Source organism: Strigops habroptila, chromosome 16 (assembly GCF_004027225.2).
Source record: "Strigops habroptila isolate Jane chromosome 16, bStrHab1.2.pri, whole genome shotgun sequence".
Lineage (NCBI taxonomy): Eukaryota > Metazoa > Chordata > Aves > Psittaciformes > Psittacidae > Strigops > Strigops habroptila.
In genome coordinates, this window is record NC_044292.2 from 5379968 (window position 1) to 5396902 (window position 16935).

The 16935-nt window shown below is 54.6% G+C and overlaps 1 protein-coding gene across 5 annotated transcripts in view; it reads left to right on the forward strand.

Moving 5' to 3' along the window:
• AGRN (agrin) overlaps window positions 1-16935 on the forward strand; it is a 109644-nt gene that overhangs the window by 43864 nt on the left and 48845 nt on the right. For 4 of the 5 annotated variants that reach the window (XM_030507766.1, XM_030507769.1, XM_030507765.1 and 1 more), the window contains one exon: window positions 11196-11243. In XM_030507766.1, coding sequence (XP_030363626.1) covers window positions 11196-11243 — 48 coding nt within the window. Of the gene's footprint in view, window positions 1-8501; window positions 9840-11195; window positions 11244-16935 lie in introns of those variants that run through there. The other variant, XM_030507768.1, reaches the window with a different exon arrangement.

Genomic DNA, 16935 nt, shown 5'->3' on the forward strand with positions numbered 1-16935 from the left:
GCTGCGGATATGGAGCATATGTAGGGAAGGCGTTTGGCATGTGCCTGGGGCTGGCGCTTCATCTCGCTCCCTTCCACTGCATGCACAAACCTTTGTGCACATCCACTCAGGATGGAGATTGGGGCAGCACAGAGCCACTAGAGCGGGTTGCTCCAAGCCCCTGTGTCCAGCCTGGCCTTGAACACTGCCAGGGATGGGGCAGCCACAGCTTCTCTGGGCACCCTGTGCCAGCGCCTCAGCACCCTCACAGGGAAGAGCTTCTGCCTCAGAGCTCATCTCAATCTCCCCTCTGGCAGGTTAAAGCCATTCCCCTTGTCCTGTCCCTCCAGGCCCTTGTCCAAAGCCCCACTCCAGGTCTTTTGTAGCCCCTTTAGGCCCTGGAGCTGCTCTAAGGTCTCCCCTTCAGGAGCCTTCTCTTCTCCAGGCTGCCCCAGCCCAGCTCTCTCAGCCTGGCTCCAGAGCAGAGCTGCTCCAGCCCTCGCAGCATCTCTGTGGCCTCCTCTGGCCTCGCTCCAACAGCTCCACGTCCCTCTTCTGTCCCTTATATATATAGTGTTGCCTCCAACACAAGGGCACACTATATAAATACACATATATATAGCTGGATAAGCAGCTGGCTCTTTGGTTTGACATAGGGTGGGACGGAGCTGTGGCAGCTCAGCTGGCCTCGGTCTGGGCATGTCCACCAGCACTGGGCCAGCTGTGGCTGCTGAGCTGTTTAAAGCTATTGCAGCTGTATTTCCTGCCTGTTTCGTGCCCTTATGTATAATATATAGACTGTGCTGTGCAGAACGGGAGGGGTAGGCGAAGGGTCTGCTTGGAAATGTGCCCTTGCTGGAGAGGGAACAGAGGGACATACAAGTTTTATTGCAGGCTGCTTACTCCTGGCCTGGACCTCTCTGGATGCAAGAGGAGGATGGAGAGAAGCTGTCCAAGCCGACAGCATCCTCTGCTGGCTAACACTCCCTGTGCATCAGCTCCGAAATGCATAAACCAAGTCCTGTGCATTTCCAAGCAGGAGAGCATCCTGCTCTGCTCCTGCGTGCTGTTCACTGGCACACAGTGGTTTACTTTGAGCTCTGTGTGGTTGGCAGCGTGGTGGCTGGATGCTGCCTGCTTTCAGCTCTCAGACAGCAGGTAGGCAGGAGGAAAAGGGTCTGGGTTCCCAGGGCTGCTCATTCCCCTTTGTTGTGTCTCCTTTCAATGTGCAAGCCCTCCTGCTGTGCCTATAAGCAATCTCCAAGCAGGACCATAGTTGCTTATAGAGGATGTCCCTGCCCTTCTGCTCCTTCCCATAGGCTCATGTGGCTCTCCCTGTCTTCTCAATGCAACTGGAGTGGCTGCACCCTTCCCTGTGGGCATGTCCAAGCACATTTTTGCTGGGTGTGCTTCCTTTCTCCTTTCTAGTGATGTGAGCTCTCTTCACCTCACTGTGTAGCTCAGGGGGGTTTGCTCTCCCTATGGAAGCAGCCTGGGTTTGACTGAGCATCACCACTGCAGGACTGGGTGATGGGCAATAGGCTGTATGTCCTCCCATGCTGCTACAGGAGAGGACAATGCTGCCAGCTCTCATCCTGCTGCGGAGCATGGCTCTGTGCATTCCCAAGAGCCCAGTCTTGCACCACTCCATGGCTCCTGTGGTTCGTTTGCTCTATGGGAAGCGGTTAACAAAGCTCTGCTGCACCAGAGAGCTTGGACCAGGGCCTGGAACTGATGCTTTGTCTATGGTGGGTGCTGGACGTTGCCACAACCAAGGAGCTGCTCCATGGGAGTTCAGTGACAGGAGATGGTGGTGACTGATACAGAGCTGCATCACTTCAGGGTACTGCCCATGGCAGGGAGTTGGAACTGGATGATCTTAAGGTCCATTCCAACCCAAACCCTTCTATGATTCTATGATTATGGGCTCTCTTATGGCTGGACTGACTGTGGCAACCAGGGGTAAACCCATTGCTCCCGTGCAGAGCCCTGGCTGGGATGAGGTGGCAGAGGGCTATGGGGCTGCCCTGTGCATGGGGTTCAGCTTCTGCACCCCAGAGCAGCTCTGGCTGAGGGCTGGCAGGTCCTTCCTGAATATTGCTGCCAGCGCTCCCTCTGCCTGCAGCACTTTGTACAGCTCCTATGGCAGATGATGCTGCTTCTGTTGGGATGTGTCAGGATATGCGCTGGCCATTTCTATGTCGCCCCACTGCTGCTACTCAGCTCCTTGAGGGCTGGTAAGTAGGAATTGTCACAGAATAATGGAATGATTTGGGTCGAAGGTGCCTTAAAGCTTACCCAGTTCTAATCCCCTGCCACGGGCAGGGACACCTTCCACTAGAGCAGGTTGCTCCAAGCCCCTGTGTCCAACCTGGCCTTGAACACTGCCAGGGATGGGGCAGCCACAGCTCCTCTGGGCATCCTGTGCCAGCGCCTCAGCACCCTCACAGGGAAGAAGTTCTTCCTTATATCCAACCTAAATCTCCCCTCTTAAAGCCAGTAGTCAAGGGAGGCTGTTCCTCTGGAGGGAGTTGATACTGTCCCAGGGAAACAGCAGCCATGGGACAATATAAGTTATGAGCAGACTGGCCTGTGAAGTGTTTGAAAGGTCTGTTGTTCCCCAGCAAAGAGAGGCTTCCCATCCTCATTACCCTTCTGTTTCTCTACCGTCATCCCCTCCCTGCCATGGGGATGCTGTGGGCAGCCCCACCGCACTGCTCTCCTCTCGGTTGGAGCTTCCTGCAGCGCGATCCAGGCTGGTGGGAGCAGCAGATGGCAGTGTGAGCCTGCCAGAGGAGCCCAAGGCTGCAGCTCCACAGCTCCAGCCTGAGCAGCCGCAGGGTTGGGGCTGGAAAGTGCATGCATCCTGCTCCGGACACCCTTGGAACACTGGGAGAAGGCAGGAGGACAGGCCCATAGTGACATGGGTTAGTGGTGGCCTTGGCAGTGCTGAGAATGGTTGGACTTTATCATCTTAAAGATCTTTTCCAACCTCATTGATTATATGATTCCTGAATGCAAGTTCCGCAGTGGGCAGCATGGTTCTCCTGGGAATCTTTGTGAAGGCAGAGGATGATGGGGCTGCACAAAGAGTGCTTGTCTGGAGCTGTGTGTCTTAGCACTGAAATGCATCATCTCCCTCCCTTGGGTCGCTTTGTCTTTGCTGTGTACCTGCTTTTGATCTGTGCTGAATCTGGACAGCTCTTCAGATGTGGACACCAAGTTCTGAGTACACACCTTGGTTTGTCTTTTCTTGTTTTAATCAGGGAGGCAGAGACATCATAAACTCACTCACCATTGGGTGATTAGCTGGAATTGGTATGGGCTTTGTGCTATGTGTGCGAGGAACATCTGGGGCTGTCTGGCACTTCCAATGCAGCACAGGCTGTGGCGTGATAACTGATTGATGCATGGGAAAGGGTGACCTGTATTCCCTGTGGCACACGCATGTGGACCACTCCATCCCATAGCACATCTGGAAAACAGCTGCATGGTCTCACACCGCATGGTAAGAAGGGTTTGTTTCAGGACAAAGTCATTAAGTAGGGAAAATCCCCTCTTCAGAAGCAGCACCCCTTGTCCAGCATTGCCTGGCATGGCTGTTTATTGGGAATGGTGTGGATTAAACCCCTTTTCCACTCCCTGCGCACTCGCATCCCGCTTCCCCATCTCCCATTGATAGGGTTTCAAAGCTCTTCATTCCCAAGCGCTGCTCAGCAGGAGTCAAGCTGGGTCCTGCCAAGTGTTAAATGAAATAATTAAAACCCCCACTTTCTCCCCCTCCTGCTCCTTTCTCTGCAATGTCGGTAATGAGCCTGTGAAGCTGCAGGAGGGGATGGGGAAGGGAGGACGTGCAAACGCCTTCTGCAGGGCTCCCTCCTCCTCTTCACCCTCCCTTGGAGGAAGCACAAAATGGCTCTCCAGGCATTGGGTGCTGACAGATAAATCCCAATTAGCTCCCTGCCAAACAGGATTAGGGAGAATGGAGCCAGGTGGGTAATCAGCTTGGAAACAGCAGGAGCTGGGGGCTTCTGTGAGGTCTATAGTCAATGAGGTGGGAGAGACTGACATCTGTCAGTCACTTCCCAAAGCAGCACTGAGTTTTGATGGTGCAGGCTGGTAGCTGGTAGAGGCAGAAATTAAGGTGAAGGAAATGAACCTGGTGTTATCTCTTCCCAAGTAAATAGGGCAGAATGTGTGTCTGTGCTTCCGAAGCAAGAGGATAACCCCATCATCCTGCTACACTGCCTGTGCTGCTGCTCTCACATCCTCGCTGTGAAAGCCCACAAATAACCCCATTAATGGCAGCAGGCTTTAAGCTGGCTGGTGACCACATGGAGGCCTTAATGCATTGAGCACTGATTTAGAAAACTGGCTGGGGGGAATATGGGTGAGCTCAGGGATTATGTTTTCCTGCCTGTAGTAGAGGAATAGCTGTGTTTGAGGGTGTTATACTGGGGGCTATCCCTGTCTTTCCCTCTTCTTCCTTGGCAGATGTGGCTTTCTGCCTCTTGCCCTTTGGTGGGGCTGGTACCCATCTGAAAACCTGCAGCTATAGCCAGGATGCTTCCAGTCCCAAGGAGGAAGAAAGGGAGGAATGCTGCAGGGATGATGAGCAATGGATATCCCATTGCGATTGAACCAGATGCAGAGGTACAAGGGGGACCGAGCTGTCCTGATGTCTCCGGTGCCTTTGGCTCATGCGCAGCCACCTCTTTCCACTTCACCTGGAGCTGCTGGTGCTCACTGGCCACCTTCCATCTTCCAGGCTGCTCACTTCTAAGCCAAAGGTGGCTTTCATGTGCTCCTTCACCTTACTGGGGTCTTGCTGTGTTTTCCCACCTGGTTCTTCATGTGTTGATGTAGTGTAAAGGGATGGGATGAGCATGGCGGGCATGGTTGCCAGAGGGAGGTGGTGGGAGGCTGGCTGTCCCTATGTGCTGGTGCAGAAGGATGCAGGCATGAAACGCTGTACAGCATCCAACTCTGGAGAGGTGATAACAGCCATGACCCACATGGATGGACCGGGCAATGTCTCCCCAGTGCACATGGCTCTTCTGATTATCAGTTCTCATCTGAAAGACTTACAAGAGGCAAAGGTGTGAGTATCTGATCTGCCCATGCTGCATTTGAACCTGCCTCCTCCAAGACACAAAGTCGTTCATACATGAGGCAGTGCTGCCCCTAAAAGTGGCCCCTAAAGGGCTGAAGGGGACAGAGTCCTGGCAGACCTGGGAAGAAAGGGAGGAGGACTGTGCAGGGGCTGATTTGCATGTGAAAACATGCAGGCAGGAGGATGCAAATGGCCTTGCTTCCCTTTGGGATTTGTTCCTTTCTTTATTCGAAGCCTTTGGCCTTAGCCTGCATGTGCTGGGATTGCTGGGGGAGCATGGCTGTGAGCATAACCCAGGGAGCGGTGTGTGCAGGAGGACAGGAGGGAAGAGGGATGCTGCTGGGCCGGTGTCAGCATGGGGAAGGAATCAGGCAGGAGGTTGGCTCCTGTGTCCCGGGGCAGAGCAGAAGGATGCAAGACCATGCAGTGAGCAAGCAGAGGAGAAGGCCAGGGCTTGGGAAAGTCTTGGCTTCTTGTGTGATGCTCCAGAAATTCCCAGGGGCTGCAGTAGCTGGGGAGGATTCAATAAACACAGCAGAGACTTGAGCTTAACTTTGAGGGTAAAATACTGGGTTGGAGGGGTTGGAGGGCTCTGTGCTGTGAGGTTTGGGGTCTCCATCCAGTTGCCGTGTGCTCCAACTTGCTCAGCCAGCCCTTGTGCTTCATCCCTGGTAATGGAGAGGTGTTGTGCCATGTCCCATGGCCTGTGGTGCTGGATGAGGAGCCCTTTTCCACCTGACAGGGCTTTGCTTGTGGGGGGGATCCTGAGATGGGTTCTTAGTAGGAGACTGCTTGGGAGAGGTGGCTTCATGGAGCTCTTGGGTCTCAGGAGCTCTTTGCAGCCCCTGCATGTGTTGGGAGGAGAACAGCCCTTGGGATGCACATCAATCTGCCTCGCTGCTTGGACGTGACATGGTTTTCTGGTGGGTAAAGCTTGGACTTGGTGATCTTAAAGGTCTTTTCCAACCCAGTTGTTCTATGCTCAGGCATCCTGCTCATGTGGGCTCTTCTGGTTAGGATGCAGCCTGTGCCGTGCAGCAAGCTGGGATCATGTTCTGCGAGTCCCCAGGGAGTAATGCAGGTTTAAAGAGGAGCAATACCTGGGACGTGACTTGGATTCTTTCCTTCCTTCCCTGTTTTTCTCCTTCCCTGTTTTTCTCCTTCCCTGTTTTTCTCCTTCCCTGTTTTTTCTCCTTCCCTGTTTTTCTCCTTCCCTGCACTTGGCACGTTGTACCTGCGGTGCTGGGACACGCAGGATGCTCCCAGCCCGCATCTCCATCAGAGAGGAGCAGCTTTGCGGTGTAGCTATAGGGCACCTTGTGCCAATCCCATAGGGAGATCCCACAACCTGCTGACTCCTGGTGCCTGCCGTGCCCTGCTAAGGGACCACCCAGTCTCCTCTACATCTCCCCACCAGCGGGGAGAGGAGGTGGATTCAGCTCCAGTGTTTGTGTCCCGCAGGCTCCAGGCTAATTGCCAAGGTAAGGGAGGAGCGAGGCTGGGATTGGGAGGGATACATGCTGCCAACGGGCGTTATTCTCCCATCTCAGGTTGCTGTTGTCTGTTGGAGGAGTGGGAATTTCCATGCAGTGAGCATCTCCCCAGGCTGTGCTTCCCTTCCCAGCTGCCTGGTGGGTGCTGAGCACAGGAAGATGGGAGGAACTTAGAGCAGCTTCTCTACAATGAGCTTCCCAGTTTGACCACAGCGGGATTACCCGCTGCCACATCTCCACAGTGCTCATCTTGCCCTAGGAGCATGGGATGGGGGTTTGAGGATGTGGTACAGCAAGGGCAGCCCCTCCGCAGTGCCTGGGGGACAGGAGAGGTGTGAAAGTCCTTGTGTCCCATGGCTCTGGTGATGAACAAGCCTCTGAAACCGCAGGGCTGTGTGTATTCAGGTGGCTCTGTAACCAGAGAGCCTTCCTCTTGCAGGGTTTTGTTCTGAGTCTCCAGGGCTGCTTTGTTCCTCTATGATGAGAAAGAGCTTTAGAGACACGGTGGCAGATCATGTTGCTGTGAATGCATGGTGCCATGGGCAGGGGGACAGCTTGCTGGGTGGGAGCTGTGTGTTTTGGCAGGGATGCTGTCTCACCAAGCTGGGTCTTCAGCCTGGAGAGGTGCTGTGTGGAGCAGGTATAGTGTGGAGGCTCTGAGCCCTAGCTTGTCTTGTGGGTACCAGATATCACTGCCTTTGGGTGGCCGTGCCCTGCTCCTTGTTCTTGCCCCATAGCTGGACCTTTACTCAAGAAATCTGGTTCTTGGGGCTGACATCCCTCTGACTTTCATAGGATCCCAGACTGGTTTGGGTTGGAAGGGACATTAAAGCTCATCCAGTTCCAACCCCCTGCCATGGGCAGGGACACCTTCCACTAGAGCAGGTTGCTCCAAGCCCCTGTGTCCATCCTGGCCTTGAACACTGCCAGGGATGGGGCAGCCACAGCTTCTCTGGGTACCCAAGGAAGTTGGTGACCAGAGGCTTCTGCCTTCGTAAGGGCAGGAGCACCCAGGTAGGCGAGGAAGGGAGCAGTGGATGGTGCATCTGTGTCCCAGCACCTCTTTTCACCCCCATACTCTATGTCCCCCCATCCAGCTGGTGTGCTGGCTGTGCAGGAACCTAAGAGAACCCACTCTGGTCCTGCTCCCTCTGAGTGCTAGTGTGGGGCTGCTGTGGGTTGGAAAAGACCTTTAAGCTCATCAAGTCCAACCATTCCCCAGCACTGCCACCACTAACCCATGGCACTGAGGCCTCGTCTGCACGGCGTGTGAACACTTGCAGGGACGGTGACTCCAGCCCTGCCCTGGGCAGCCTGTTCCAATGCCTGAGCACCCTTTGGGGAAGGAATTGTTCCTCATCTCCATCTAAACCTCCCCTGGTGCAGCTTGAGCCCCTTTTCTCTTGTCCCATCCCTTGGGAGCAGAGACCAACCCCCTCCTGTCTCCATCCTCCTGTCAGGCAGTTGTAGAGATCGATAAGGTCCCCCTTGAGCCTTCTCTCCAGACAAAAACCCTCCCTTTACCATCAATACCCAGACAATAGTCACGGGGGGGGGGCCGCTCCTCGCGGGGCTCAGCTGCCCCCGGTGGTCTCGTCCCTAACGCTGGGGAGGGCTTGATGCTCTTCCCCGCCCCTCCGCCCCGCGGTGGGCGATCGGGCGGGCGGGGCGATGGGTCCCGGCCGGGCTCGCCCCGGGGGAACGGGGCAGCGCGACCCGCTCTTTGTCTGCGCCGCGCCCGCTCCTTTGTTGTCTATTGGGGGGGTCTCTCTCCCTCCGCTTACCGGGGCTCGACCCGCGGCGGGCGGGGAAGGAGGGAGGGGAACGGGGACAGAAGGAAGGGGGGGACACGGCGGCCGCCGGGGGCAGCGGAGCGGGCGGGGAAACTTCAGGGCGTGGGGCGGGCGGGTGCTCCGTTGTCTGATGCTGCGCGGCCCTTCCACGCGTGAATCCCGGGATTAGGGAGCCGGGAACCGGGATTCGGGAACGGGGCTCCCATCGCTGCACGCAAACCGCCCCCCGGGCAGCGCCGCTGTGTCCCTCCATCCCGTCCGTGCCGCTTCCCCATGCCCGGCTCGGCGGGGAGCCGGGATCGCTCCGGGAAGGACTGGCATGTCCTTGCATGAGGAAGCGTTGCGGGTCTGCCCCGGTTGCTCTCCGCCGGCGAGGTGTGCGGGGCGGCAGCGCGCCCAAGGGGAGGACCGGGGCGGTGGAACCGGCTTGTTCACCGGAGGCTGAGGAGCGGCGGGGGAGCGCCGTGAGGCTGCGGGAGCGGGGTGGAGGAGCAGCGGCTGTGAACGGAGCCACACGGGCTGCGGGGCTGCTGAAGCATCCTCCGGTACGAGGATCTTCCTGGAGGTTCAGAAGCTGGTGAGCGTGGGATACCTGCTCCGGAGCATTCGCAGCTAAAGGAGACACAGACAGCGGAGGAAGCTCGGTATTCCTGGAGTGAGAGGCTGCTACACACCGCCGGGGTGGTGAGATTTCACCTCCCATCCCCATCAGGAGAATACTGAGAGGATATCAGGGGGATACAGATATTGCTGAGGCTGTGAGCCCAAGAGGGGTCCCATGCTGGCACCCCTCGCACTGTCTCTGTCCCAGCCCTGCTCCTGGGAGGCAGCGTGCATCAGGGCTGTGGCAGCCCCCACCATTCCCACACCAGTAGCAGCTTGTCCCTATCCCGGTGGTCTTGGCCACAGAACTTGAGCTCTCAGCACTTTTGCCTGGGGTTGTTTAGTTTGCTTTCTGCAAGGTGTGGATTGACACGGATTCTGTTATTCCATGACACCTGCCGGGCTGGAAGAGGGATTGCTGAGCACAGGACTGTGTGTGCCTTTCCAGAGCAGGCTTGGACCTGCCCCTTAGGCATAACCCTGCTCTGAGATGGCAGATGTGGGGACAAACTCCTGCTCCTGAAGGTGCCACCTTGCCCTGCTGTGAGCAGAGGATGGGAACCTCTGGGAGAACTTAGGTGTTGCTGCTGCTGAAGACAACCGGGGAGGGGGAAAAGAGGGATTCATGTGAGCTTTGTGGCTACTCTGCCTTGGATGGGTCTTCGGTGGGTTGAGCTTTGGCCTGCAGCATGACAGCTTGCCAGTACCCCATGGCGCCGGGGGCTTTGGAGCGGGACCGGCTGTACCAGCACAAGGTCTCCTTGGTGGTGCGGTACTTCATGATCCCATGCAACATCTGCCTCATCCTCCTGGCCACCTCCACGCTGGGATTTGCCGTTCTGCTCTTCCTGAACAACTGTAGGTGCCTCCGGGTGTGTGGGAAGAGCAGGGGAGGGAGAGGTAGGGGTCAGGTCAGTGTGGGAGCAGCATCCCAATGCTGCCATCACTTGTCTGCTGCTGTCTGGGGAGGTGACAGCTCGCTCTGTAGCTCTACCCCCCTTTTCCCTTAGATGATGCTGTGAAGGTGGGTGTGTGTGAGCCAGCTCCAGCTCCCCACTGCGTGCTCATGCTCTTGGCTGCACCAGCACCCTCTGTGTTCTGTGTCCCCAAAACACCGTGTGTCCTGATCTGCTGCTTCAGGTCTGAGTGTGGGTGATGCTCCGGGGGGATGCAGTTGGTCTGGTTTGTGAGGTGGGGATCTCAGCAGAGCTGTGTGGGAGGTGAGGGGCAAACGATGGGCTCCTGCCCTGGCCAAGGGCTTCTGCTGCTTCCTTGTGGTAAGGAAACTCAACCTGTGACTATATGCAGTGGGTGGGAGATGTGTCTGCTAAGCTGCTCCAGGATCCCTGCTCTCTACACACGCTCTTGCTCTGAAGTATCAGCAGGGGACTGGAGCAAGACAGAGTTTTCCTTGAGGTCAAGTTGCTGATCTGATCTCTGGTGTGGCTGAGTAGGTCACATACTTGGCTGTGGGTACATCCATGTATTGCCAGCTGCTGTAGGTACTGTGCTCTGTTCCCACATCCTTGCATAGGTGCTCACCATCCCAAAGTCTGAGGAGGAAGACTCCATCATGAGAGGTGTCTTTGACCTCCTTGATGCTGGAAAGTGCCAAATGCCTGCTGTGAGGAAAGCCTTTAGAGGGCAGGCAAATCCTCCAGCCTGGCTCTGGGCTCAGCTCCCTGGTTAATCAGAGGATATCCACATGTAAGTGCTGGTTGGTGGCAAGGCAAGGTCCCACCTTGCTCTGAGACCTGTGGTCATGTCTATGGGAGCTTTCACCTTCTGCTGCCCCAGGTTACCCCATTCTCTCACCTTTGCCTTCTTGGTTGGAGGTGCAGCATCCCTACTGCTGTCCTGCTCAACCTAGATGACTTGGTGAGTTGGTACCCAGGTACGTGTGAGAGGTGATGCACAGCGTGACTTGCATTGCAGCCCTGGTGAAATGCGCATGATCCTGCCAGGCTGCCCGATCCCAAGCCAGAGATGCTCCATTGATACAAATGGGAGAGCTGGAGCTCCTGTTCCCGCTGTTCCCTTCTTGTTGCAGGACCTCCTGTTCATTCACCGGGGGTCAGCGCCTGCTTGTGTGCTGAAGGAAGGAAATGCTGGTCCAGAAGCTGCTGGGAAGCTGTGGGCAGAGGTGTGGGGGGCAGAGGAGAGCGTGTGCCAAAGGGAAGTGCTGACAGCTCTGTGTTTTGTGTTTCTTTGCAGATAAGCCCAATAGTTACTTTACTCAGACGCCACCAACGCCGCGAGATGGTAAGTACCCATCGCTCGATGGAGCTCTGCTCCTGTGCTCAGGATGCACTTGGGAGTAAAGCACTTGAGCCTCTCGTGCTCCTCCTGACCCAGTGATCTATTTCACTGTGCTGCATGTCCTTGTCCCTGCCCTGGGGACGCAGGAATGGGTTGAGGATGTTGGGCAGAGCGACTGTTCCTCCTGGCTCCCCTTCCCTGTGGAAGGTTTCCTGGGTGGAAGCGGGAAAGGGCTGGAAAGGGAGATGGGATCATCCAATGGTTTGCAGAGCTTTATTGGTTCATGAGGCTGCGAGAGGGAGAGGACTGGGGAAAGGGACCTTATCCTTGCAAGCAGCAGTGTTGAATCCAGTGGTTATTCTGTGTTTGTCCCCTGAGGGTCTTCCTGGATGTTGGCAAAAGGAAGGGGGAAGCAGAAGGAGCTTGGTGCTCTGCAAGCACAGAGCGAAAACAAGGTTAAAGATGCAAATGGCATGGATGCCCATGGTATGTGATGGGAGGGAAAGGCCATGAGAAGGTGATGGATTGTTGTTAGCATGATGAAATAGGCAGAAACAGTGTTCTGCCTCCCTTGGTTCCTCTGGGGTTTTGGTGTGGCACAGGGAGTGATGTGGACAGAGCATCTCCTGCTTTAGCAGGTCTTGGTCTTGCTGGCAAAGGACTGGAGTGGGTTGTGCTGGCCCATGGCAGGAGGAGGTTAAATGGGCATGAAGAAAGTAGGAATCTCCACAGCACAGGCATGTGGGATGTGGAATAAGCAGGGTTTTGAGGCTAGCAGAGGTTGCTGAGATGCTGTTGCCTGTTCATTAAATCACTGCTTCTGCTGTGCAGCCAAAGTTGAATCATCCCATCCCGGCCCATCCAGCCTTGGATCAGTCAGCTCCTAACGCTGTCTAAATGCTACCACAAAATCTGTTGGGCTCATGTTCCAGCTGGCAAAAGGTTTCAGCAATACCAGCAGCAAGAGCCAAATGGAAGCTGGTGTTCAGCTTAGGTTGCTTGGGTCCCACGGGCTTCTGCTTCTGGGCTCTCCTGGCAATTCTCTTTCCACCTCACAGTTCTCTCCTTGCTTGTTATGAAGCACTATGATGCTTTCCTTATCTTCTTCTAGAGTCCTTCCCAGGCAGAGACAGCACCTTTGTTTCCTATGGGTTTGCATTTTCCCTGGGCCACTTATGCATTGTCTTTCACCTATGGGTTCCCTGGTGTCTGATGAGCACCTCACACCTTTTCTCTGAGCTTCCTAAAGCCTTTTGGTCTCACAAACCTGCAGGAACTTTGCTTTTTGAGGCCATGCTGTTATCAGTCAATGGCTTTAAAAGCTGTTGGATGCAGGCAGGCACATGCTCAGATGATGTCGTTGTAGGAGCTTTGTTTTCACTGGGAATCAGGCTTCGAATGCCCTGCTTTTTGCTGACAGGCTCTTCAGTCCCCTTCCCCATGTTCCACATGCACAGATAAGGAGCCAGGAGAAAACAGCAGCCAATTAATAACACGTTTGTTTCTTTCCTTCTTGCCTTCTCTTCTGGAGGTGGGGAAGGAGGCGGGGGAGAAACGGATGCTAGATAAAATGTGATTAGTCTATAATTGGACCAGAGGAGACATCTAAGGCAAAAATAAAAGCAGACGTAGGTGTAACTCCTTAGCTTAGGGCTCCAAAATATTAGCAGCCCAGCCCATCCAGATGACATACTCCAAAAGATCTCTGGTCCCCACAAGAGATGGAAAACTACTACCCATGGGGGTGGCTTGCCAAATGAGGCACCTCCTTTGGCAAGTTTAATAGATGCAAACTGGGCTAGTGGAAGGTGTCCCTGCCCGGGGCAGAGGGTTGGAACTGGATGAGCTTTAAGGTCCCTTCCAATCCAAACCACTCTGTGATTCTATGATTTAGGCAGGGTTATGCTTGTACTTGCAGCTGTGAGGGCTGTGTCCCAGCACAACAGTGTGACAGTGCCAGCATTGGGCACAGCAGGGCCCCTTGATTGCTGCTTCTCTGTCTGAGCTCCTCGAGGTTCATCACCTCTTCATCTCCTGGGGCAGACCCTCACCTTCTATAAGCTCTGTGGTGAGCAGTGGGTTGCCACTAGCTGGCAGCGTGTGCTGTGAGCCAACAGCTCTCTGCCCACCGGTACCCACTGAGGATGTGCACCTTGGTATTTCTATCTGTGGACCCTGCTGCGGGGAGGTTTGCTGAGGTCCTTTCCCCTTCCATGCCGCTGTTCTTTCCCCTTCCAACCAGTGGTTCTTTTTCCTTCCAAACAGCGGTGCAAAGCTGGGCAGGAATCATTGTCTGCCCAGGCAATGTCAGACCTGTTTTCCTGTGAAGGAAGTGGCTTCATGCACCTTGGGCATCATCTCTTCTGCAATGACCCTGTCCTGCACACCTAAAAGGTGCTGCAGCCACAACCGCTCCCCGGTGATGCTGGAAGTGAAAGACACTGCAAGGAGGTGTCTGTAATTAGCACTTGTGTGCTATTTATCTCTTCCTCTTCTTCCCATACCCATTTCTACCCTAGAAAACTGTCCAGCCACACATTGATTTATAGAGTGGTCTCTGTTTCATTCTGAATCAAGGCCGTTAATGCTGTTAACTCACTGCTTTCTCCCTAATTTCCCACGCCGCTGGCATTCCTGCAGCTGGGAAGGGGATTGTTAAGCTTTATAGAGTCTTAAGGCCTGGGTGACTTAAATGCAGTGCTCTGTGAAGGCTGTTGCGTTCTCTCCAGCTGAAGGACTGGCCTGGGGCATCCAAGCTGGTTAATTCTCCTCCTTTCTCCTCAGTAAGGGAGTGTCTGCATGGGGAGCTGGGTTGAGGGTGGATGTTGGCTCAGCTGCATCCCCCTAGGGCAGGATTGCAGGTGTGGTGCAGGGGATAGGCAGGGTGGGCTGTGCCTTCCTGCATCCCCTGAGGTGCAATAAGTGGTGGGAGGGTACCTCCTCCCCTCTCCTTGTTCTTGCAGCATCTGAGAGGAGAGGCTTGATTCCTGTTTGTTTTCCGTATCCCTTGGTGGAGTTGTGTGCGGGAGGTAAGATTGCTTTTGCTGTTTGCTCTGTGGAGGGCAGGGAGAACAATAAAACCTCTCAGAGCCCTGAAGCCAGGCTGCTTAGGTGAATCAATAAGATAAAGCACTGGGTTCTCAGCGTTAGCTTCCCATCATCCCTCTTTCCCTTCTACCCTCCTCCCTGGGTGCTCTGCTGGGGTCCCCTCTCAAGCCAGCATCCCTCATGGATGCTCAGCAGGGTGGTGGGAGCCACCCCTTTCGCTGGCATCCACGCACCTTTGCAGATGTGTTAATGGTACCAACCAGTCTCTGCTGGGTTTGGAACCAACCGAGAAGGCTGAGAGGGCTGGACACCCATTTCCATTTGGCGAGCATGGATAGAGTGATGCTGGCCCGACCTGTTGCCCCAGGCTGAGGGAGCAGCGCTAAGCACTTATTTATGGATGCATAAAAGCAGCAGTGACATGTGGGATGAGGACATCTGAGAAATTAAATATTGGGAAAATGCTTTCTTGTGCAAGGCAGCCCCATAAATACAGGGTTTACAACACTGGGGTTAGGCAGAGACATAGCTGGTGCAGGTGGCTCTTCAAGTGTGCATAGGAAATCAGTTAGTGGATTAATCCTACAGTGCTCTCAGTCCTGGGTGTTGTGTTTCTCCTGGCTGCTGGATGCTCTCTTTGGCACCCTGTTATGGCTTTGTCTTGTCAGATCCAGCTCTCTTTCCCCTCCAGTGGCTCCCCATCCATCTCGTGTCCATGAAGAAGGGGATAGACACCTGCAGTGGCGTGAACAGGGACAGGTTGCCCATGTCCCTGTTTGTGGCCATCTCTGCCTTCATGGGGTTTAAATGGTGCTGTGTGTTATGGAGCATCTGCTCTGTGCCAGGGAGGTGTTAGGGAATGCTCCCCACCTGTAGATGATGAGATTAGTGAGTCTGGTCCTCCTCCTGTTTGATACTGTGAGCGACCTGCTCTAGTGGAAGATGTCCCTGCCCATGGCAGGGAGTTGGAACTGGATGAGCTTTAAGCTCCCTTCCAACCCAAACCATTTTATGATGCTTCATCAGAAAAAGATGTTCCTTTCTTTTACTTAATCATTTTTAATTAACATCCCATAATTCTGATTACAGCTTCCTTTGGTCAGTAACCCATTGGCTATTAATTGCCTTGGGGTTAGAAGTCATGCAAGGTGCTTGCCTCCCCTTGCCTGCTCTGCCTGGTGGCTCTCTGGGCAGCTCGGTGCCTGCCCAAGGGAACATTTGGCTGCTCTGGAAAGAGAGCCATGAGAATATAACTTAACCCACAAGCTCTTCAATGTTGTTGCCTCTGTGCATGGCAGTACTGGAACACCATGCTGGCTTTGGCTGCTGATACCAGCCTATTTCTCTTTTGACACAAGCCAATTTAAGACTTGGATGCTACAAAATGAATTCATTCCACAGGCTTTGTGATGGGGCTGATCTCAGGGAGGTGCTTCAGACCTGTGTGGTTTTGTCTGCTTATAGATGCATTTGGCAGCCCTTGGTCTTTTCTGACCACCCCACACTCCATTCCTTTCACACTCATGGTTTTTCCAGCCCCAGTCCTCCCCTACATGCGTGGTTTGAAATGGAACTGAGTTGTAGCAGCAGGAGTGGAGAAAGTGCTTCTTTCTAGGAGTAATCCATCTCTTTGCAGCCTTGGGCTATGGTGTCCACATGTGCCAGCTCCCCACCTGACAAACTCAGGCAGCAGGGATGATGTTAAACCTTGAGGATGCTCTTTGCAGACCCCCAGTCAGATGCTGTGACCTCTCCTCTCTGTGTCAAGAAGGGGTGCTCCATGGAGGCACAGCTTCCCCTAGGGCCATAGTGGCTCAGTGGAGATGCTCTCCTGCTTGATTGTGCTGTCAGTATTCCCCTCACAAGCTCTGTTACACTGGGGAATGATTCCTTACCTGCAGGGAAGCGTGATGGGGAGCAGGGAGAGCTTTGCACCCCCTGAATGCCTCATCCCTGCTGCATGGCGCTGGGGTATCCTCTCCTGAGGCAGTGTGAGCAGTGCTGGTGTTTCTGCACTGTGCCAGCCCCCAGGGAGGGACTTAGAGCATTGGAGCGTGGTGGGAAGTCTTGTCACACATCATGGAACAGGAGAAAAATCACTCTCTCTGCGCCAGGTGAATTTCTGTACCAGGCTGATGAGCTCATTTTTAATTACACACTGCCTACTCCTTCTCTTCAGAGTTTGCTGCAGCACACACTGAAGCGCTGACCTCCTGCACTGCTGTTGTGATACTTACACCCCACTGCCTCAGTTACGGGGTGTGACCTGGGATGCTCTTCTATTTGCCCCAGCGTCCTGGGCAGTTTATGCCTCCATCCCCTAACGGGTCCACGGAGTCCCCAGATGACCCTGGTTATATCTTTGTCTCCTTTGTCCTTTTTCTTGCTTGTATTTACACCCTTCGGCAGTGAGGCAACAGCTTGGGAGCCAGGACTGGGGTCTGCTTGTGGACCCTCATCCCTATTCCCCAGCATGGTTTTTCTTGCCCATTGCTGCAGTGGGGTGACTCTTTCCCTGCTGGGGTTTCGCACCCTGAGCAGCAGCAAAGTGTGTTTCAGCTGAAGCAGCTCAGGCTGCTTCAGGGTTGCTCTGGAGAGAGGAGAGATGCTAAACATAGCTCTTCAAAAGTTGAGCGGTAGATAAGGT